General features: G+C 41.3%; 1 protein-coding gene across 1 annotated transcript; it reads right to left on the minus strand.

Annotated features, from left to right (window-relative positions):
* Positions 1–853: 853 nt before the first annotated feature.
* Positions 854–12,664, minus strand: CLUL1 (clusterin like 1). Its single transcript, XM_086472730.1, has 7 exons — positions 12,562–12,664; positions 11,121–11,269; positions 9,175–9,342; positions 6,812–7,256; positions 5,427–5,564; positions 2,136–2,350; positions 854–1,021 (listed from the first exon to the last, which is right to left on the minus strand). The coding sequence occupies exons 1-7, from the start codon at positions 12,662–12,664 to the stop codon at positions 854–856; spliced, it is 1,386 nt and encodes a 461-aa protein (XP_086328856.1).
* Positions 12,665–22,481: the final 9,817 nt, after the last annotated feature.

Here is a 22,481-nt window from a genome sequence, read left to right on the forward strand (position 1 = left end):
GATCAAAGTTACGCCCTGGAAAAGAGGGAGGGGTGGGGGGAAAGGTGTTTTAAGATTTGGTTTTATTTCTCATTACTCCTCTCTGAGTTAATTGGTAATAAATCACATTTCCTTTCAGTTGAGTCTGTTTTGCCCATGACGGTAAATGCTGAGTGATCTCCCTGTCCTTATCTCAACCCCACAAGCCTGTTGTTGTTTTTTTTCTCTCCTCTCTCCTGTCCAGTTAAGGAGGGGGAGTGATAGAGCGGCTTTGGTGGGCACCTGGGATTTTGGCCAGGGTCAACCCCCCACACTCTGTTAACACTGTTAATCTCAGCAAAGTGCTGCTAATGGGAAAATGTTATGGTAAGAGGAGCTCTTTCAAGTCCTAGCGCCAATTCTAACTTTGCACTCCTTTATGTTCAAAAATAATACAGAGCACACCCTTAAACACCACTGAAAATAAAAAACCATAATGAATAGTGGTAATTCCAGTTCTTTAAGGATTAATAAACACAAAGACATGGTTTCCGATGCCAAGGCTCTGGACTGTGGTTGTGAGGCAATTCTCTTCTGAAGGAATATTTGTCATTGCATTACCTCATCCCAGGTGTTACTTAAAGATTGAGGGTTTCACAGTTAAATAAGTCAAATCTTTTAATATCATCATGTCTGTGTTTTGCAGGCTAGAACATTGAGCAGGTTTTTTTGTTTTCCATAACACTTGTGTTTGTCTCAACGAGTGCATCATTTCTGAGGAGATGGTCTTGTGTATATCATGATTGAATCCTGTTCTAACTAAAGTTACTGCAATGTAAACACCTCTTACGAAGAACTGTGTTCTCTATGAAAGAAGAAAGGATGAACTTACCACTTAAAAATTCTGCTTGTATAGTTGAAGTGCTTTTCCAGCTATGTATTCAATGAATTCAGCACTCTTTGGGTCTATGTTGGGAGGAACTTTAATGGTGAAAGTTGGTGAAGTCAGAATATTCACATCTACCACGGTTTCATTTTTAGCAGAGGGATCCCCAGGTAGCACCTAGGAGAGCACAAGTCAGTACTTTAGACACTACAAACTACTGCATACTTCCAGTTTTGTTTATACCTACTGTCTTTAATAGGGGAAAATTAAATAGAGGAATATTTTAGACTTGTCTACTTTCTTTAAATGACATTCTTCTGAAAAGACAGTGGGTGTCTGAATTTATGCCAAAGCTTATTGTAGGTGGTGGGAAGAGCTGACATGGCACTGCAAGACCGTACTGAAGAACCACATGTTAATATATATATACCATGAACTGCATCTGTAAAGAGCTTCTGTTCTCCTAATGAAAACCTGTGAGTTGTCCCACTAGTTTCAAGACAAAGTTTGTGTGACTGAAGTTACTCATTCCTATGTGTTTTTCTAAACCAGACTTAGTTCTGTGGCTTTATTTTTCTAGAGCAGATAGCTCAGACTCTCTTGGGAAGGTGTACTTAAATATTGCCTGTGCCCTTGATCCCAATCTTGTGCTTTTTTGGTGGATTGCACAGTCATTCCCTATAAAGTTTTTGTAGTAATAGTAGTACATTGGATTTCTGCGTTGAAAGGGAGAATAGGATTTGCCCCTCACCCAGGACTGAATTTGCCTTGGATATATTCTTATGTGTGAGATACGGTTAAATCATGATGTATTTATTGGAATATTGACAGATGCTGTTAAAGATACGCAGCTTCCACTGCAATAATCTGTATAACATTTGCTTTCTTTGAGCTTTGGAATATATAGGTATAGACATAGACATATGGCTAGATATTCAGTGATCCAATAATGATGTGTTATTGACTGGTACAGTGAAGTTTATCTGTGAACGTAATCTGAGGCCAGTCAAAGCTGCTAGTGTCAATGTACTCTTACCTGACAGCGATTCAGGTTAGCCTGTCAGCCATCCATCAGACTAAAAGGATTTAGAGGAAAATAAGTTTCTAATCTCTGGAGTTTCAGCTCATCAAGGGATTATCAGGCATATATAAATTCAAGATGAGTAGGAACTTTGTTGTAAAAATCAAAGCTTGCGTGTGTACAAACATCCACAATCCCCAAGAGTGTAAATATGAGCAAAGCACAGGTCAAAGCACTGTGTGATAGCTCCCTTTGGAAGACAACCCTTACCTTAACTATATTGAAAATGTTTTCTGGTCCGATGGTCATATTGGATAACTCAGACACCCACCCAAATCTTTCTTTCATTTTGTTCAACAAGTAGGAAGTGTCTTCTGTATGACGCTGAACGACCTGGAGAATCTGCTCATACTGCTCCCCCGAGAGATTAACCAGCTTAAAGGCTTCATCAAACTTTATGTGCAGTTCGGGAACGTTTGGGCAGTCTGTTAGAAAAGACAGCCAGCATGAAGCTTATAGGAAAGTAGTATGTCTTGTACTTACTCTTTTCTATCTGAAGTACAGAAAACTGTAAAAAAGTCTAGCAAAGAGGTCACGTTTTGGGTTGGTGTTTAAATAATGCTAAAAATAAAAAAAATTCTTGTTGACCTGTTTTGGTAGATTTAGTTTAGGCTCATAATGACTAAACAGATTAATTATCCCATTTGCTGTATTACAATGACTTACCAAGTACATTAAGGTTTATGTCATATTTCATAGCAATAGATTTTCTGTTATGCTAAATAACAACTGGTAGATTTTACATATAGCAACTTCATAATCTGCTTATACCTTTTTTTTTTGTTTTTGTTTTTGTTTTTGTTTTTTAATTGCTCATATTCCATTGTCCGCAAGGCAGATACTGGGGGAGCAAAGTCCCTCCCACTGTAAGAGAAGATCAGGTTCAAGACCACCTGAGGAACCTGAACATACCTAAGTCTATGGGACCTGATGAGGTACATCCCAGAGTCCTGAGAGAATTGGCTGATGCAGTTGCCAAACCATTCTCTGTGATACTTGAAAAGTCACAGCAGTCAGGAGAAGTCCCTGGTGACTGGAAAAAGGGATACATTGCACCCACTTTTAAAAAGGGTAGAAAGGAGGACCCTGGGAGCTACCAATCTGTCAGCCTCCCCTCTGTGCCTGGGGAGATCATGGAACAGATCCTCCCTGAAGCTACACTAAAGCACATGGAGGACAGGGAGGTGATTTGAGACAGCCAGCGTGGTGTCACCAAGGGCAAGTCCTGCCTGACCAACCTAGTGGCCTTCTGTGCTAGAGTGGACAAGGGAAGAGCTACAGATGTTGTCTGTCTGGGCTTCTGTAAGGCCTTTGGCACGGTCCCCCACAACATCTTTCTCTCTAAATTGGAGAGAGATGGATTTGATGGGTGGACTGTTCAGTGGATGAGGAATTGGTCAAATGGTTGTACCCAGAGGGTAGTGCTCAATGGCTTAATGTCCACACGGAGATCAGCGACAAGCAGTGTCCCTCAGGGGTCCATACTGGGACCAGTACTGCTTAATATCTTCATCAATGACATAGACAGAGGGATCGAGTGCACCCTCAGCAAGTTTGCAGATGACACCAAGCTGAGTGGTGCAGTTGACACACCTGAAGGACACGATGCCATCCAGAGGGACCTGGGCAAGCTCGAGAAATGGAAGGTCCTGCACCTGGGTTGGGCCAACCCCCAGTATCAATGCAGGCTGGGGGATGAAGGGATTGAGAGCAGCCCTGCCGAGAAGGATTTGGGACTACTGGTGGATGAAAAGCTGGACATGAGCCGGCAAGGTGAGCTCACAGCCCAGAAAGCCAGCCGTATCCTGGGCTGCATCACCAGCAGCGTGGCCAGCAGGTCAGGGAGGTGGTTCTGCCCCTCTGCTCTGCTCTGCTGAGACCCCCCCTGCAGGGCTGCGTCCAGCTCTGGGAGCACCAGTACAGAAAAGACCTGGACCTGTTGGAGCGGGTCCAGAGGAGGCCACGAAGATGCTCAGGGGCTGGAGCAGCTCCCTGTGAGGACAGGCTGGGAGAGTTGGGGGTGCTCAGCCTGGAGAAGAGAAGGCTCCGGGGAGACCTGATTGAGGCCTTCCAGGGCTGGAAGGGGGCCTATGAGAAAGATGGGGGCAAACTTGTGATAGGACAAGGGGTAACGGTTTTAAACTAAAAGGAGACAGATTCAGACTAGATATAAGGAAGAAATTTTTTGTGACGAGTGTGGTGAAACACTGGCACAGGCTGCCCAGAGAGGTGGTAGATGCCCCATCCCTGGAAACATCCCAGGTCAGGTTGGACGGGGCTCTGAGCCACCTGATCCAGCTAAAGGTGTCCCTGCTCAGTGCAGGGGGTTGGATGAGATGGCCTTTGAAGGTCCCTTCCAGCCCAAACTGTTCTATGATTCTATGATACAGGTTATTACAAGAAAGCCTGTAATGTATGTTAGTATTCCTGTTGAGTGTTAAGGCCTAATATTTATCTAACAATAGCTAGACGTTAGTATGTGACTAGTATCATCTGCCATGAATTCAGAACTGAAGAGTGATGTTTTTTTCTTTACTAAAATACAGATTTTAAGAAAACATTCTTGTTTAAACCTGTACAAAAATTACTATGGAAAAATTCGATTTATTCTCTGTCAAATAGGACTGTCAAGGGACACCTTCAGGCTGATAGTACAGAAACCACAGATACAAACTGGGATGTGTAGTACACAGTTGTAGACTAAAAGATATTTTTAGTGAGATGGAAGTGGTCTGGTATTATTTTCAAAATATGTCATTGGATCATTAATATTTGCTGCACTGGAGATCTTCTGAAGACATTTGGGTTTAAGCATATTCTGTGGCTTTTAAGACCTAAATAATTCTGGAAATACAGATGTGTTATGCTGCAGTGGGAGCCCTGAGAGCAGTTCTAGGTGATGCAGCCTCAATTTTTTCCGGGTGCCCATGAGAGTGCATGCCAGAGCTTTGCCATCTCCTTACGTACTGACAAGCAGTGCCCTTTGTGTCCTTCCTGTCAGCCCTGTTTGCTGACATGGTTCAACAAAGAATAATTACAGGCTTTTCAGCGCTTGCTCTCCTTGTGAGGAGCTGAATGCTACCTGACATTATGCCTGGTTGTCTGCGGGAGAAGCAAGTGTCAGGAGTTTGAGCTTCTCACTTTCTGCTCAGCGCTTCTGCACCCAGGCAGGATTGATTACTGCCTGACCTGTTGCTTCTCTGCAGGATAGCAAGTCTTACAAAATATATAGGTGTTTTCTTACAGAGTGTAGAACTTCTCTTTGGACCTCCAGTGGTATGGCAACAACTGAGTTATACTGACACTCTGTGGAGACAGTGGGGAAAGGTAATTGAAATCTGGAATAAGGAATAGTGTTTGTATCTGTAGTTACAATAAAAAAATCAGTCACAATGTTAGCTCCAAAAATATGGCAACAGCACAGTAGAAAATGACAGCCTCAAGATCTACAAACCAGCGATCAACGCCTAACAGGAAAAAAATTGGAAAATAGCTATTTACCATGCAAAAGATTGTCTTGACATTTCTGACATCTGTCGTGAAACTGTGGACATCCAGAGGAGTTCTCCCGAAGCTCCCTGCACAGAGGTCTCTGGCGTCCTGACACAATTTTTGAGAACATGCCACTTCTGTCAGGATCTAGAATGAAGTCACAGTATTTTTAGACTGCCATTAAGCTTAGGGTCTTGATAAATATACGTTTGTTACCTACTCTGTGTGCTAGAATATAATTTCTTGCCCTTAACCCAAAATATCTAGCATAATTCCCTCCCTCTCACCTCCCCCCTGAAGAAAAAGGAATAAAACATTAAAAAGTAGAAGTTAGAAGATGGAAATCATGTTTTCTTTCAAGAAATTCATGCCACTATAGTATATTCCCTTATAAAGGCATAGTAGCATATCCCCCACTAATAGCCAAACAGTTTCTAATATTATTACACGTTATTTCTCCAATGTGCGAGTTCTACTAAGAACTTTTTGACCCTTAGAAGTCAAGATGTTTCATAATCACCTACAGCTAGGTGAGAGCACAGTTGCAAAGCTTATTTCTGAGGTAACATGGGTCACGATACAGGAAAAATTTAAACACGCTGTTGAAGAATCACTTAACTTTATACTTCCTGATGACGATATAATGGTTGTGTCACTTCCCACTCAGAGTTATGGCATTTAGACAGGCACCAGCATGGGTTGTTTTTTTTTTTTTTCCTATTTGCACTAGTAAGATACAAAGGATAAGCTTATTTGTATTCTAAAAGTTGACCTTGGGTTTTTTCCTCCATTGAGCATTATCACCTGAAGCCAACACTGTGCCCAGAAATTTTCTGGTCGCTGTAAAACCTGATGGCTGGTCTGCATTTGGTTGGCACCCTGCCTTGTTGCAGTAGCCTGGGACAGGGCTTGCAGCTGTCTGGCTGAACTTAATGTCATTTGGCAAGGGCAGGGATATGCCTTGACATCTCAGAGAATGACCTGAATTTTTTAGAATTGGAAACATGTCAATATGATATGATACAAGTCACATCCTGACCAATGCTGAGATCAGACCTGTCAGTCAGCCTTATGAAAACCTGCCTCCGTTGTGAATTCAAGCCCTTCTGAGGAAGTCCTGCAAATGCTTTGAGAAGTGCCATGACAATCAGGCCATGTGGGACCCGTAAGTCCCCCTGCGACATTTCTCTGAGATTTCTAGATATTTTGTGTCTTTTCAGTTAACCAGTAAAGTTATCCTTGACCCATGCCTGTTTAACCAAGAAAGCCTCCAGAGCTTCCATACAGTATCTCACACTAACGTACCGCGAACTGAATCATTAGCCATAGTTTGGCAGTCCTGAGGGGTTTGATGTTATGGACAGTGCAGCTGATTTTCATTTTCTAACACTTGCCTTTGGCTTGTTCTGGCACATCTCTTCTGTTATCTCTGTATTCATCAAATACTTCACTAATCACCTCGCTGACACCTTCAAACACTGTCTTACTGAAATCAAAAACTGTCTGTAAGAAGCTGGGTATACCCCAGCCTTTCTGTGAGCCATCGTTTCTGGTGATGTCCTCAGGTAAAGCTGGCATGCTGGCAGACTCATTCAAGTACAGATCAGACATGAAATACATCTGAAAAGACTGGTCAAATTCTTTTTGCATTTGCTTGAAAAAAATGAAACTTCTGTCAAACATTGAGCCCATGTCCGATAATAGTTGGCTAAATAAATCTTCCATTTTTACTAGCTGGGTGTCCTCCTTCTCAGGCTTTTCGTTAAACTGGATGTCTTTCCCTTGATCCTCATGAAAAGTAAAAATGAGTGGAGGTATTTTCCTCAAAAAATCTTCAACCTGTGTACAAGAAGGAGATAATCAGGGGCGTGACAAGTTATCAGGTTTTGTTCCCTTGGGGAAGCGGCTCTATTTTTCCTCTTTCAAATACCCATATAAACAATGTCCTCTTAATAATTGCAAGCACAGCACATTCTCCAAACTAATTTAAGACACTAGACTCTCAAGAGTGAAAGTACAGTCAATCTAAATCATTAGCTCCAAATCAGATCTGGAGTAAAAGGGTTGCCAGTTGGCCTCTACTCTGTGGAGGCTCAAAGTTAATATCGGTGTTTGGGTTTCTCCCAACAAACTATTTGGACTTTATCTTGGAAACATTTCCGTGGTACTTAGTGCAGTGTAGGGAACAGAAGGCGATTGTTCTCGTGGTGATCTGTAAACACCCTGCCCTCTCTCAGTCCTCATGTCCTTCTGCAAACTGAAACCCGTTAAAATCAATGAAACAGTGGCTCCGAGTCCGTGGGCTGATGATGGAGGAGGCCAAGTGTCAACTGCTTTACAGAGTTCCCAGTCCCTGGGTCTCAGCCACTGGCTCCCTGCTCTGTGCTTTAACGCACTGCCTTGGCCTGAGCAGAGGCAGTGTTCTGGGAGCCGTGCTTCATGGCATTAGAGAACTGGCACAGGTTAAGAAGCACCCTGCCAAACTCCCGTGTATAGTTATAGATGAGAGATGAGATAGACATATATACATATACTATTTTTTTTTAAAAAATCAGATCAGCTGCTTGATCTGACCACTGGTGCATCTCAGAGGGAAGGTGAATTGTGAAACAGCACTGTGGGACAGCCCATGCCAGTATTGCCCCTGCTGCCTGTGTGTCATCAGCCACAGTTATCTTTGTCCTTTTTTTTAAAAAAAAAATAATTTTGGTCACATTTCTACTTTGAAAGCTTCAAATAAACCATATAGCTCAGTGAGGAAGCTACCAAGAAGTCAAAGACAGTGATTGCAGTGTGTAACTTCTACTGCAATGATTTCAACCTGACATCCACAGACTCTAGAAAGTCCAAGAGATACATTTGAGGTATCTAAAAAGCCAAAAGTATCACAATAATCTTAAATTTAATATCCTCCACATTTTAACCTGAATAATTTTAAGAATACGCACAAACATTAAGCACCTTTGCTCTAAAGTTTGTCACTTCTGAAACACACCATGTTTAACTGTTAAGTTATTGTATTTTTCCGTGCCTGGGGATGTGAAAGCTAGGTAATCTGGCTAAAATTTCAGTAGCAGTAATTGCTCAGTTTCGGTTGCTAAGCTGCACTTAAAGCATATGCCCAAATAACAAATGTGATTACAGTTTTGTTAAATCTTGTAATAATAACGTGCCAGCCAGGAAAGCATGTTTTCTTTCTGGTAGAATTAGACGAATCTCCTCTGCCGACAATTTCCTTTATTAAAACACAGTTAAGAATTTTAAAGCTATTTTGTTACTTAAAGAGTAGATTTAAAATAAAATAAATATAGGAAATAATGGTGTTGTCAAAGTAGGTGATCTTTTTTCCCATGGAATTTTGCTAACTATATCTACACTTTTCACTGCTGATTTTCAGATGGACCATAAAGAACCTCTGTGGTATTTTTCACAAACAGTTATTGAACATCTTAATGCAAGTCCTACTGTGAGAGACAACACTGTGTATCTGGAGTGACTCTGTTGGAGTCAGGGGAATAATCAGTGTCCATGGAATCACGCCAGGGTGCAACCAAACTCATTTTGGCTCAATGATCAATGAATATAATCGCGTGTAATCTCTGCCAAATAACTTCACATTTCCAGACCCTCCAAATCAAATTAATTTTGGTAACCTGATATAACTGGCAGATCTGGGTATTGAGAAAATAAGATGTGCACTCTCTAAAACTGTTACATGAATTCAAGAGTATTTCCCAGATACAAAATTCCTTCCTACCTTTCTTCTGAATGTTGACAAACCGTGCTTGCAAGTTGTATAATACCTCATGCAGGTACTTTCTAAACAAGATTCACATTCATCCCATAAATTCTTCAAGGCTACTTGACATTGTCTTTCTTCTTCTTCTAATCTTTCCTTTACTTCATCCATAAGTCGCAAGGCTTGCTAAGTAAGGAAAAAAATAATTATTTGAGGGCAATTTTCAGATTCATATTCTAAATAGTTAACTCAGTATTGGTCACTCATTTTGGCCATTTATATTCCTTTTTTTGCTAGTCCCTAACTGTTAGGGTGGGTTGTCTTCTCAGCTGCAGTCACCTATGGAGGGAACTGAAAATTGAAAAACATTTCCTTATAAGGTTTTTCTGGTGTCATTCTCTCAGAAGGCACAGCCTGCAAACCCAAAAAGTTCGGTGTAAATGAAGTCATCCGGTAAGAGCTAACAACAACGTAGATCGTGGGAGTATACTGGTGTTTCTAAAGATGTTAGAAAGCTATCAGGTACTTTCTGAGTGGCTAATATGAATAGCTTTAACTAACTACCAGATGTTGGGCCAAGAGGGAATGTTCCTTCACTTCATTGAAAGCAATAGTTCAGATCTTTGTATTTTTGCAAACTTACAGTAATCTCTGTTTCTCAGGATCATCTCAGCACATGGCTCTGAGCCTAGGCATTGCACTAGTACTTTGGAAATCCCCCTGATCCCCGGTGCTTTCTCTAGAGCACATTATCGTTTGTGGCTTTAGGGGTTTTCTGAAGGTCTTGAAATTTGCAGAGCAACCTGGGAAACATCTTGTGGCCTGAGGTGTATAAAGACATGCAGGGCAGAGCTGCTGGACCTTGCGCACAGAACAACTTTATACAGTTGCTTGCAGTTGCCCTGGTGTGAATCCAGCAATGCAGGGGATTTCTAGAAATAAGCAGTAAGTGCTATACATTATTCAACTGCTGTTGCAGCAGCTCTGGCTTCTGGATGTTGCAAAACTCAGGTTCTCTCTCCAAAGTAACATTTGAGCCCACATACAGCATTTAATGTCTACTGCAGAACTTCTGTATCTCTACATGGTGGTCACCATCAGCCTGACTGTGCCCAGGCTGCTGCTGGTTGCCTCCCAACTGCGGAATACAATGAGAGCGCTCAAATCTCAAGGAAGGTTGTGTCAGATGACGTGTTTTATACCTTGCAACCAGGATGGGCTGAGAGAAGGGACCTTGCTAACTAGTGGTAACTCAGCTGTATTTTGCTTAGTGCTCACTCTGTTTCTTTTTAGAAATAGGTTAGACACAGGGAAAAATTAACAGTATGCCACACAGTTAGAAAGTTGTGTTTGTGAGGAAAGATGGAAACTCTTCACCTCTAGCTTTCGAAAGAAGCACACAATCTGGAAGAGGCACCAGTGAGGCAGGCGGAGCTCTTGTTCAGTGCTTTATTCTGGCAGTCTGAAAGCTTCCCTCTGGGTTGAAGCCTTAGTCTGCCAGGGTCCTGCCAGCAGGCAAGCTCTCTCTTAAGAAATTGGCAGATATGAACTAATTTTTTAACTTCTTCTGAAATGTGAACATCCAGGTTGCTGATAGGCTAGTAAAAGCTGGCCCAACTCCTGCTTCCAGGAGACAAGCAGTGAGAACCTCTGTAGAGGTGCCATGAGAGTTTTCTTCAGCTAGTGAGAGAAAGGGACAGAAGCAGATTTCATATCAATCCTGTGACCACATAAAGAGATGTGTGCTGCTCAGAGTGTACATGCAATCGGGTTTACATCCTTCCCAGAAAAGGGGAGACACCAAGGGGTCCCTTCTGGGTTGCTTAGTGGCCTAAGCACAATGTCATGCTGTGCTACTTCCAGGAGGTAGGCTAAATCCATGTACAACCTGCTTCATCTTTGTTTAAAAATACCCACAACTTCACAAATATACAAACAAAAAAGCCCAGATGCACTTCAGTTACCTGTTTTTCTTCACTACTCTTCTTCAAGGTTTTCATCAGATCTACGTGCTTATCTTCATTCCTTTCCATCATAATTTTCATCTGCTTAATACCAATCAAAGCTTTCTTTACCTCTTCATCTACATACTTCTCTCCAACTTCAGATAATACTAAAAAAAGCCAAATTATACAGTGACTTAATCAGATTTTAACACTCTCAAAAATTGTCATGCACAGATGACAAAGCAGAACGAAACAGCTCTGTGTTTCCCTACAGTAGCAGAGGCAAATCTTGAGATCGTGAATGCTGAATAACGCAGAGCCAAGTTCCATCAGATAAGAATCCGGCCCAGAGCTTTTGCCAGTGATCAGCTGTGTGTTAACTCAAGATATATACTTGGCTCTCACACTGCTGATCACTGAATCCCAGAACAGTTGAGGCTGGAAGGCACCTCTGGAGACCATTGAGTCCAACCCTCTCTGCTCAAAGCAGGGTCAACTAGAGCAAGTTGCTCAGGACCTCATCCTGGGTTTCGGGTATCTCCAAGGGTTACTCATCAATTTTCTAATGACATGACCTATATATTTATCTTTGATCTGAAAGCAGCCTGCGACAGCTTCCCTTCACATTTTGAAAATGTAGATTACAGGTGCCTTCAACCTGCTTTCATAAAAGTACAATCTCTAGAATTCCTGTAAAGTAATGACCATGGACTTTTGGCGAAAGCTGGGGTTGGTCCACACGTTGCACCTTGAAGCTCTGCATGATTGTGTGTCCTTTGTATTTGTTCCCTTTGCAGAAATACCCCAAGTGTCACTGGTGCTATACAAAACAAGCCAAGAACACATCCCATTGATACATCAGTCATTTCTTCCTTTATATTTTTCTTCCCCTCCCCTAACTTTTTGTATGTTACAGAAATATTATTAACGTAGGCTGAAGCAAAGGAATGTTTCATGGCTGGTCCTCTTGGGATTCCTATCCACAAAATAAAGCCCTGCTTAAAGCTGAGAATGTGCAGAATAGCTGTGCTTTTTTCTAAATTAACTCATTTTATTTCAATTATTTGTAATAACCATCTTTTCCAGTGAAGTATATAACTATAGAATAAACAATTTCAAAGATTATTTAGACAAACAAAATAATTCAAAATCTGTTGAGTTGAATTTTGGGTTCAGTTTATGTTCTAATGATCTATGAGGGACCAAATAACCAATAAAAATGCTGTAAATACTTTTTTTTTGTAAGGGGATGCTTATCTGTTAATCCCATTACTTTCTCATCCCAGTTGGTCTTTATCTCCTCATTGTGTGTGTATGCATGTAGTCAGCTATATGATGGTTTCTAAGCTCCACACATGAAAGTGGGTGCTCTTGATGCCCATGTGTGTGGAAGTCAAAACCAGAGGAGACCTGGGCCCAGGGGGTTCCAGCACAGCCCTGGTACGACAAGCATACATACCCTTCAGGTTTTCCCGGAGATTCATTTCCTCCTGCCTTGTCGGTGCACACTGATGACCATTCAGCCATAGCACATATATTATAAATAACCAAGAGGACTTCATGTTCTTTCTGTTAAAGCAGCAAGTTAGTGCAATTAAATGTAAGCATCTTCAAGATGCTCAAATGCCTAGGTGTAGAGTTTACTAAGCATTATACAAATTCCCATTAATTTTGAGTTTAACTACGGTTTCTAAGGTCTATAACATGCACCTAAACGCTACTGATGATAGTGAAAACACACAAGTAAGAACCTCGACCTCATTTGTAATTATATATTCAGATTAACTAGATGAATTCCACTGAGTTTGCACAGTGGTGTAACAGAATCAGGACATATAGTATATATAAAACCAAAAGCTTATGCAGCTCAGTCTGTCCCTTTTCTACCTTGTGAAACTCACTGATTACTGATCTCACACTTATGTTCTTAGTTCATATTATGAATGCATCCATACTAAACATTATTGCCAAATTTAAAAAGGGAAATCTATAGAATGTTGTTCCCTTGTCTCCAAACATGCAATTCCTTTCATTGTCCTTCAGAATAATACTTAATACAGCAGACGCAAAAATAGGTGTGCCAAGAAATTGGCAATAAGATCAATTTTGTAAACAAACATCAGCAATTGAAAGAAATTCCTACAAAATAAAGGAAAGAAATGCCATTTGCTTTATTTCCCTCCCAAAAGCAGTTAGAGGAGAAAGGTCTATTTTTTAGAAACCATGCAACTACACTTTATAGTTCTCATCTGATTAAATGAACACAGTATTTAAGTGCCTTCCTGTCAGCCAGTATAGCCTTCTTGGAGATGCACTTACCAGCTGCAAGTGCATATGTAAATTAAGAGCCTGGATTTATTTAGAGCCTGGATTTACTTCTATAGTTACTTGCATATTGTACCTTTACACATATAGAAAAAGACCAATTAACTTTGCAAAGAAATACAAACCCCTTACCAAAGAAAAATAAAAAAACCCCAACATATTTACCATTAAAACTGAAACACCTCCTCTGCAAAATCGCTCCCTGCGTCAGGAAGGGGTCAGGCTGTGTTCTGATCTAATTGCTGGGAGTGTCAGGGATTTTGCCATGTTCTACTTATCTGATAAGAAGGTACTTAATCCTATTAACGGGACGTTTTGTCATTAGGCTGCAGGATTTTGCGTGTGTGGGACTTCATGCTCATCTCCGTGGGCAAAACCACCAGGGGGAGTGTTGGGCAGAACTGTATAATTTAATGTAATTTGGATCTGTTATTTTTCTGTAGTCAGTAGCCTTTTGCCTTACTAGCTCTGCCATTGTCTTGCTTTTCACCTTAGGAGACATCTGCAGCTTATGGAATTAGTGAAATCATTACAATTAGCTTGGCTAAAAATAGCTTCCAACATTTAATCTCTTCAGCATAGTTTGCTGTAAAAAAACCCCACTAGATGTAATGGCCTTCTTCATATACTTTCTGAAGATACAGAAATAAAAAAAAAAAATCAGGAATCCAGATGCAGGCTGGCATATGAGTAGAGTCTGAAATGAGATAAGCAAATTTTGGCATTCTGTACATCATTATACTTGCTGATGTTTTGGGGGTTTGCCCTCTTAATGATTTTCTTCAGTTAATCCATGTGTGCAAAATATGTCTGGGATCTGACCTGCATGAAGTTTTGGGTACTTTGAAATGAGATATTTAAATGCTAACAGATGCTTGATATAAAATATGGACAAGTGTTTTTAGCAAATCATATCCCACCTTGTGATGTTCGGCAATAATACTCCCTTGAAGTCAAAGAGTAAATGTCTGTAGTTCACAGTCTGTAACAGCAGTTTTAAAACATCCCATTCTTTTTTGTTTACATCATAGTTCATAAAAGCCAATTGTGATTGATGGTTAAGATCTAGCGTGATTAATGCTGCTTAGGCAAGAGATTTGAGGGGTTTATTTTTAAACAAGTTATCAGGAAGAGTGGAGAACCTGTTAGCTCTAATGGGAACTGCAAGTCCTCAATTTGCATTAAAAATGAAGATAACTCCACTCGTATTTTTTGAAAGTGATGGATGGGAGGGGAATATGTATTTTATTTTAATACATGTGGATTGCTGGCTCACTGAAATGCTGCTAACTCCTTGACCAATACTCATCACTACACAAAACCTTTCAAGTTCTCTTTTGCGGCAGTACCAAGCAGGCACCCTTGCAGACTTCGCAATGCCCTGGCCAGACTGTCTCCTAAGCACCCCTGGGGCCTGGGCTCAAGTAAAAGCGGCAGTCTCTCTCTCTGGGCCTCATGCTTGGCTCAGGATAGAGAGTAAATGGAAAATACATTTGCTCAAAGGAAGACAATCTATTACAGACACTTATGAAATGCACATTATTAGCCTACATGTGTAACGAATCCTAACAAAGACTTTAATCTTTCACTGCAAGCGTTTACCCCCTCATTTCTGGCATTTATCTTTGCTAATACTCATTTACTACCAAAAGTTACTGCTGGCCTTTCTGGACCTGACTCAACGTAGAAAAAGCTTTACTCAATCCAGAGCAAAAAGGGCAGTTTCAACACAGCACCCATAGTTCACAGGAATCTGCAAGAAATCAGGCGGCCTCAGCCCTGCAGAGAGGGAGAGCAGCACTCCTGTCCCACGGTGGAGAGACTGGAGGCTGCTGCTGACACAGATCCTACCACTCATTTTCACAATTGCCCATCTCCTGAAGGTCTCTGGTCAAACACACTTGCACCTTGCAAAGCCAGTCCTTAAGCAAAATATGCACTGAAGTTAATGCTGAGACATGGAGTCCTGATATGCATGGGGCTTCTTTTCTCAGATTCAGTTGATTTTGGACATTGCAAAGTGTGTTGCGTTTTCTTAGATGTTATTCCTCACACTTTACTATAACCACTATGTAACCACATGGAAGTAGGCATTACTGCATTGTCTACGTTTAGCCCGTACCCAGGGCTAAACTATAACAGCTGCTCTGTCACTCACTGACCCCTCACAAGACAGGAAAGGGAATTGGGAAAAGGAGAGCAGACCCATGGGTTGAAGTGAAAACGGATTTAATGAAATAGCGCCCATACCAACAAAGGTATACAAAGTTGTACTCAGCCAAACGAATATGCAGCCATCACACTCAGCAGGAGAGCAGTCCTCAGGAGCAGGGCAAAACCAGAAGAGGCACAGCAGGAACCACATAAGTGCTCCCCCACCTCACCAAACCTCCCCCCTTTATAACACCCATGACATGACGGGATGGGCTACCCCTGTAGCTCCCTCAGCCAGCTGCCCTGGCTGACCAAACTGCTAACGGCTGCCTGGTGTGGCTGGGCTGGGATCCTAACCCAGCCAAACCAGGACATACATATATATATTTCTTTTTACAAAAGCACCAAATCCTAGTTCTTTGCTCTCATGTTATTTCATGTATATTTAATGGCTGAGAGAGGAGAGGAGGTCTAAGGAACCTGAGGACAAAATTGTCTAGAGCTCGTATGCCTTTTAAAGTTAATCGTGGGCTTAAACTTAAGCTGAAGTGCACTTAAGAAGCCAGCACTCTGTTCCTGAAAGGCGATTACTAGTTGTGCTCACTCTGAAAACTTTTCCTTTCTTATTTCTGTTTTGACTTTAATTAAACAAAAATCTCACCAATTATACCTTCAGGTTTCATATCAAATAGCCACTTGTTTTCTTTTAACATTCCAAATCTGATTTGCAGTGACCTATTATGGAGTGTCCAATTTTTCTCTTGGTTGCTGCGTTCAACAGTTTCCTCTTAATATTTCATCTTCATCTGAATTTGAGTGCTTCAATCAGCTATAGTATGCCATGTCATGACATTGTGCTGACATGTTCATTTTTTCGGAGCCAAGCAGATAAATCAGTGCTCACTGAGGCTGTTGCAAATTATAGTGTACTCTTCTAATATTGAGTCATACTGGAGACAGTCTGAAGAAGCTGTTATGAGCAAGTTGTAGAAAGCGTCTTTTTCCCCACCCCAACCGTTATTCTAGTACTGCTAAATTTTATTTAAAATTAATATGTATATACTGGAAAAAATTAAGGCAATAGCTTGAAAAGGGATTTCAGTAAAAATAGGCTTTTTGCAAGATACTGATAAATTGAAATGTAAATAATTGTAGTGATACAGATAGGCATTGAGCTTGAACCTAGCTGAACCTGAGCGATGAGTGTTGTGGCTGCTTTGTGGAGTTTCCTTCTGTCCTGTTGGATGACCTCCACAAATGTACAACATTTTTTCACGATGTACTGTGACTTCTCCCTTTTTGTTGATCCAGTCCACCTGGCAGGATTAAGCATCAAGAAATATGCTGAAATGGAATTTCCTGTGTTATACATCAGCTGTAGGATTTTACTCCAGTTATATATTTACACAATTATTTGCTGTTTGGAAGAGTTGTTTCCTACTATGTATTTTCACATTTCTTTCTGAGCTAGGCCAGTCATATAATGATCAGGCTGAAAATATCTGTACGTATTTATAGACTCTCTGAGTCATGCAAAGTTCTACATATTGACTTTAAATCTCTCAATACTTTTATAAAACAGTGCCCAGTTCTAAAAAATCTTAATTAGCTTTATTTATAAACACACCATTAGTTCCACTGCTTTCAATTGAAATTAAGTCAATTAATTAGTGGGGGTTTATAGTGTAATTACATGGCTAATCTAAAGTATGCACAAAGCTTTGCTAACAGTTAGTATAAGTTTTAAGGCTATAGACTTGAACTTCTGTTCTGGAAAGTTTGTTTTGTTTTATTTTTAATCCTTTCTAGTACTTCAGGAGCCCCTGAGTGGTTTCTGCTTTCTCCTGTATTTTGAAGGCTTTTGGAACCCTCCTTCAGTTTGTCTTCGGTCTGTCTTTGAGCTCTACCTGAGTAGCCAAAGTTAGGAACCAAGGCTCCTTCTGTAGCCCGGAGAGACAAGCTCCTGAGATGCTCTCAGTCATGCTGGAAGGCCTCAGACTAAGGAGCTGAGGCTACCCCAAGTTGGATAGCTAGAGTTACTCTAAGCTACACATCTTGCAAAAATACCAGCCTAGGCCCCGGAGTAGCACAGCTGTGTTAGCATGACAGGATCCCAAAGCTGGTGAGCCCTGCAGCTCAGAGCCAGGCCAACACAATTACCCTGTCTGGAGGAGGGTCAGGCAGTGCCAGGTCAGGACTCTGCACTGTGCTCAGCACAAACGTGAAACCAGCTGAAGGCATGAAATCGGCCTGCATAACGTAGAGCATCATGCTAAGATTTACCGTGGCTTTATTTGGAACTATTAAGCTACAGTTTTTGAGGTCAGCAAGACCATCTTCACAAGGCTTAGTGTGCTTCAAAATGTATGAGCCTTTTCTCATTTCCTTTTCCTTGTCTGTCCATGCATGCTCAGGGTGACTATTAGGTGTGGAAAAAATCTTCCACTTCAGTGCTGAGGGTTTTTTTTTCCAAGCCCTCCAGGGCTTTGACATGAAGGTCTAAATACCGGTCCCAGCCATAACGTGACAACTGTTGTTCACAGGGGCATGCAAAGTTTCTTCACACCTTATCGAGAGACATTGCAGAAGGGACCTATTGGGATAGTGAACACTGTATTTGGGAAGACAAATCTCTAACATAAAGGAATTTAATTAATTTTAAGGAACAGAGAACTAAAACCTTAGAGTTGAATGTAAGGCAATATGAAGCTGAAATCTAAAAATTATGCAGTTATCTTCAGAATTTGTGCTTGGGATATCAGCTAACTGTTGAACTTGGAGTAGCACTATTACTGGTGTTATGTTATCAGCAGGAGATATCAAAGTCAGTGCAAGGATAACAAAATGAGTTAGAAACAGTTTATTATAAAGCTATGAAGCAAACCTACATGTTACAGTTACACAAACAGATTTCAGGAAGCATTTCATATTAAAATGCTGAAGTTTTGAACCAGATGTTTCGCAAGGATTTAATTTCAAGCTTCCTTAGGAACACTGAAACAAAAAAAGGTTTTATTGCATGCAGACATGTAATATATCAGCTTTCAGCCTGCAATTGAAAGGAATAGGGTTCCTCATGTGTTTTCATCTGGTTTGCTAAAGCATATCTTCAGCTCTGTATCAGCTAGTTAAGAGTGGCAGCTTATTGGAAACAACTCGGGAGTTTAATGAAATTAAGACGACTGAATTAGCGATATGTTGTTTGTGAGGTGCTGAACAGCTCTTGAAGATGCTGCTAAGAGCACTGCCCTAATCTGCTGCCTTTTTTGAGAAGAAATTGAAGGCATTCGGGATGTGGCCTTGATAATATTCGATGAAGAAACTGGAGGTTGTTTTGGTGAGGAATAAGTCTCTGGCTGGTAACTTGGCCTCTTGCTTCTGCTGCATTTAAAGTAGAACCTGCTCCAGTGCCTGCAGGACAGCAAGCCCAAAGAGGGATGTCTGAAGATAAAGCTTCTTCAATGCAGCTGATAAATAGGACACATGCAGTAGTGTGTCCCTTGCTTGCATTAGCACAGAAGTGGAGGAAGTAAATCTGGAATGCTGCCTGAAGCTGACTTTTTGTCCATTTCAAATATGAGGGACAATTTCTGAGAAGAGTCTTACTGCAATTAGAATTAATGACTTCATGCTTCTAAGAGTTCTTGCTTAATTGCCATCGCACATGTTTTTACAGCTGTCCTTTTATATAACTAGTACACTGCCCCATGCATCTGCCTCAGTACTCAAATCTTTTAACGCACTGCAAAAAACCAACATTAGTTACAGAGACCTGACAAATGGGAGGAGAATAAGAAAGGAAATCTCAGTTCAGCGCAAATGAGAAGTAGGAATGAGACAAAAAAGGAGGAAAGGGAAATGATGGTGAGATAAGAAAGACCACAAAGTACCAAAATGTCAGGAAAGACACAGAAGTTGAGAACAATCTCTCCAATTGGAAGTATATGAAGTAAAATACACTTCCATATCCTCTACTGACAGCTAATTAGTTCTTGCAGACAACAAAAGTGTAGGAAGCCCATGAAGATGCATGTGTGGCAGAACAGGACAACTATATAACCCTTGAAATCCTTTCTTCTTCCTCCTGTTTCCTTCTGCTCTGGTACAAAACTGTTCTGGAAAAGATTGGGGATTTGGCCACACTTCAAATTGCTTAATACATTTGCAGGCACTGTGAAATACTGAACACTAAGAAAAGAATTGTGGGACTTAGCAGTCCAGGTTTGAGTGTGCACAGGGTGTGTGCCTCAGCTACTGAATGATCTGGGTTTTCTTTGTAGCCAAAGAAGAGCTCTAGGCAAAGCTGCAATTTAACTGGCCTATGGTAGACCATCACCTCAGAGCTAGATGGGCTGCACTTTGGTAGACCCTGTTTTTCTCCCCTGACTAGAAAGTGAACACAGCAGGCTAACCTAAATGTAAATCTCTAAAACTGGGACAAATTAATCTCATTGATGTGGCATGCAGTTTTCAGCAAGACCTGGCTTATTTGTGTTTGCCAGCAGCATCCTGAGCTGCATTAAGAAGAGGATTGCCATCAGGTCAAGTGAGGTGATCCTTCCTTTCTACTCAGCACTGGTGAGGCCACACCTGGAGTGCTGGGTCCAGTTCTGGGCTCCCCAGTAAAAGAGACATGGACACAATGGAGCATTCAGCGCTGGGCTATAAAGATAATTAAGGGACTGGAGCACCTTTCGTATGAGGAGAGGCCAAAAGAGCTGGGAAATCTTATCAGTATATATATATATATACCTGATGAGACGGAATGAAGATGAGGGAACCAGGCTTTTTTCGGTGATGCCCAGTCACAGGACGAGAGGCAATGGGCACAAAACACATGAGATTCCATCTGAACGCAAGACGACACTTTTTTACTGTGAGGGTGCTCAGACATTGGAACAGGTTGCTCAGACGGGTTGTGGAGTCTCCCACTTGTGGAGGTATTTGAAACCTGACTGGACATGGTACTGGGCAACCAGCTCTAGGTGGTCCTGCTTGACCAGGGGGGTTTGACTAGATGATCTCAAGAGGTCCCTGCGAACCACGTCAGTTCTGTGATTTCCATGTTTATCCAGCCTCGGGGACCCCAGTACAAAAAAGACATGGTCCTGTTAGAGCAGGTCCAGAGGAGGGCCACAAGAATGGTCAGAGGGCTGGAACACCTCTCCTGTGAGGAAAAGCTGAGAGAGTTGAAGTTGTTCAGCCCGGAGAAGAGAAGGCTCCAGGGAGACCTTATTGTAGCCTTTCAATACTTAAAGGAGGCTTTAAGGAAGATGGAGAGAGACCTTTTTCAAGGGCCTGTAGTGATAGGACAAGGGATAACAGTTTTAAACTGAAAGAGGGTAGATTTAGGCTGGCTATTAGGAAGAAGTTCTTTACTGGGAGGATGGTGAAGCATTGGAACAGGCTGTCCAGAGAAGGTGTGGATGCCCCATCATTGGAAATGTTAAAGGCCAGGTTGGATGGGACTTGGAGCAACCTGATCTAGTGGAAGATGTACCTGCCTATGGCAGGGGGGTTGGAGTAGATGATCTTTGAAGGTCCCTTCCAACCCAAACCATTCTGTGATTCTATGATTCTCTGATGTGTATGATACAGGCCAAAGAGGGATACATAAATAGCCTGCTAAATATGGATCTGTGCAACGTCTGTCATGCATGGAAGCTGACAGGTTCTGAGCATTCACGCTTAAAGCACAACCAAGTTAGAAATCATTTCAAGCTATACAAAATCCTGTTTACCATTCCCTAGCACAATCTGCAGTCAGCCGAGATAGCAGCTACCACATCTAAATCGTTGTCTTTCTGAAAACTTGAACCAAAGTGTTAAACTCACAAAAGATGAAGGCAAACTCCTACAGAGCCCAATAATTTACTTAGGATTAGACTCTAACACTTCCAAAGCATGCTAGATTTGCACTTAAGTTTTGGGTTAGCTATAATTAGTGTCCAGCACAGTATCGTACATCCTACTTTCTGGACAGTAGCTTGTCAGGATTCCTGATGCTGGTGGGGTTTTTTTGTTCCTACAGTTATGTACATGCATGTATATGCAAATTACTAATAAGCAATTTAATGAAAAAAGGTATTACTCTGGAATATTGACAAAAATCTGGAATATTGACAAAAATCTGGAGTATTGTGGTAGTACTGTATGTTAAGAAGTAGTCTCGCTAGTAGTATATTCTGAGCACCTTACAGAAGTGGTTTGGCTCCACATCTGGCCAACAGACAGATCTAGAAGGCTTTAGAAAATAATTGAAACCATGAGTTAGGCAATACGTAACTTCGTAGCTTGGCTGATCTGAAATGGCCACTTTGCATTGCTTGCAGAAGGAGCCAGAGCCCCTGGTCACATATATGTAGGACTCAGGAATGGTCAGTGACTAATACTGAAAATGATGATGCAGATTCATTTGACACACCTGAAGTGCTAGAAAGCTTTCAGAAGTCTAGAGTACAAATGTGATTATCTTGCAAACGTTGCTCAAAATTATTTTGCTATTGGCACTGGGAGACAATACCTTATTATGTGTTTTCATACCTGACCTCAGGAAGAAATAAGATTTCATTTCAGCCTTTTGCCCTTGTGTCTCTAATACTGTCTCTGGTATCCCAAGAGCAGATTATCGAGGCCTATTTCTCTGCCCAGGTCTTAAATATTTAACTGCACACATACACACATTTATATATTAACACAGTAGGCAACAGGTCAGATCCTTAGCTGAAGTAAATAAGCATAGCTCCCTCGTGTCGGCAAACAGCTCTGATTCATACCAGCTGAAGACCAGTACATTTTCCCTAGGTCTGGATTCAGTAAACCACACACACACAGAGTGCAAAGCAGCCTATTGTTTGAAGGAAACCTTTCTTGTTTAGGGCACTGCTGAACAAATAAACT

The sequence above is a fragment of the Leptosomus discolor genome, chromosome 13 (assembly GCF_034619465.1).
Source record: "Leptosomus discolor isolate bLepDis1 chromosome 13, bLepDis1.hap2, whole genome shotgun sequence".
Classification (NCBI taxonomy): domain Eukaryota; kingdom Metazoa; phylum Chordata; class Aves; order Leptosomiformes; family Leptosomidae; genus Leptosomus; species Leptosomus discolor.

Bases quoted from the DNA above. Each gene is read 5' to 3' on its own strand.
- CLUL1 (XM_086472730.1), bottom strand. From the start codon at position 12,664: ATGAAGTCCTCTTGGTTATTTATAATATATGTGCTATGGCTGAATGGT. The intron at 7,257-9,174 runs GTAGGAAGGAAT...TCTTGTACACAG, and splicing joins TGTCAACATTCAGAAGAAAG to GTTGAAGATTTTTTGAGGAA. The intron at 1,022-2,135 runs GTAAGGGTTGTC...GTGCTCTCCTAG, and splicing joins ACATTTTCAATATAGTTAAG to GTGCTACCTGGGGATCCCTC.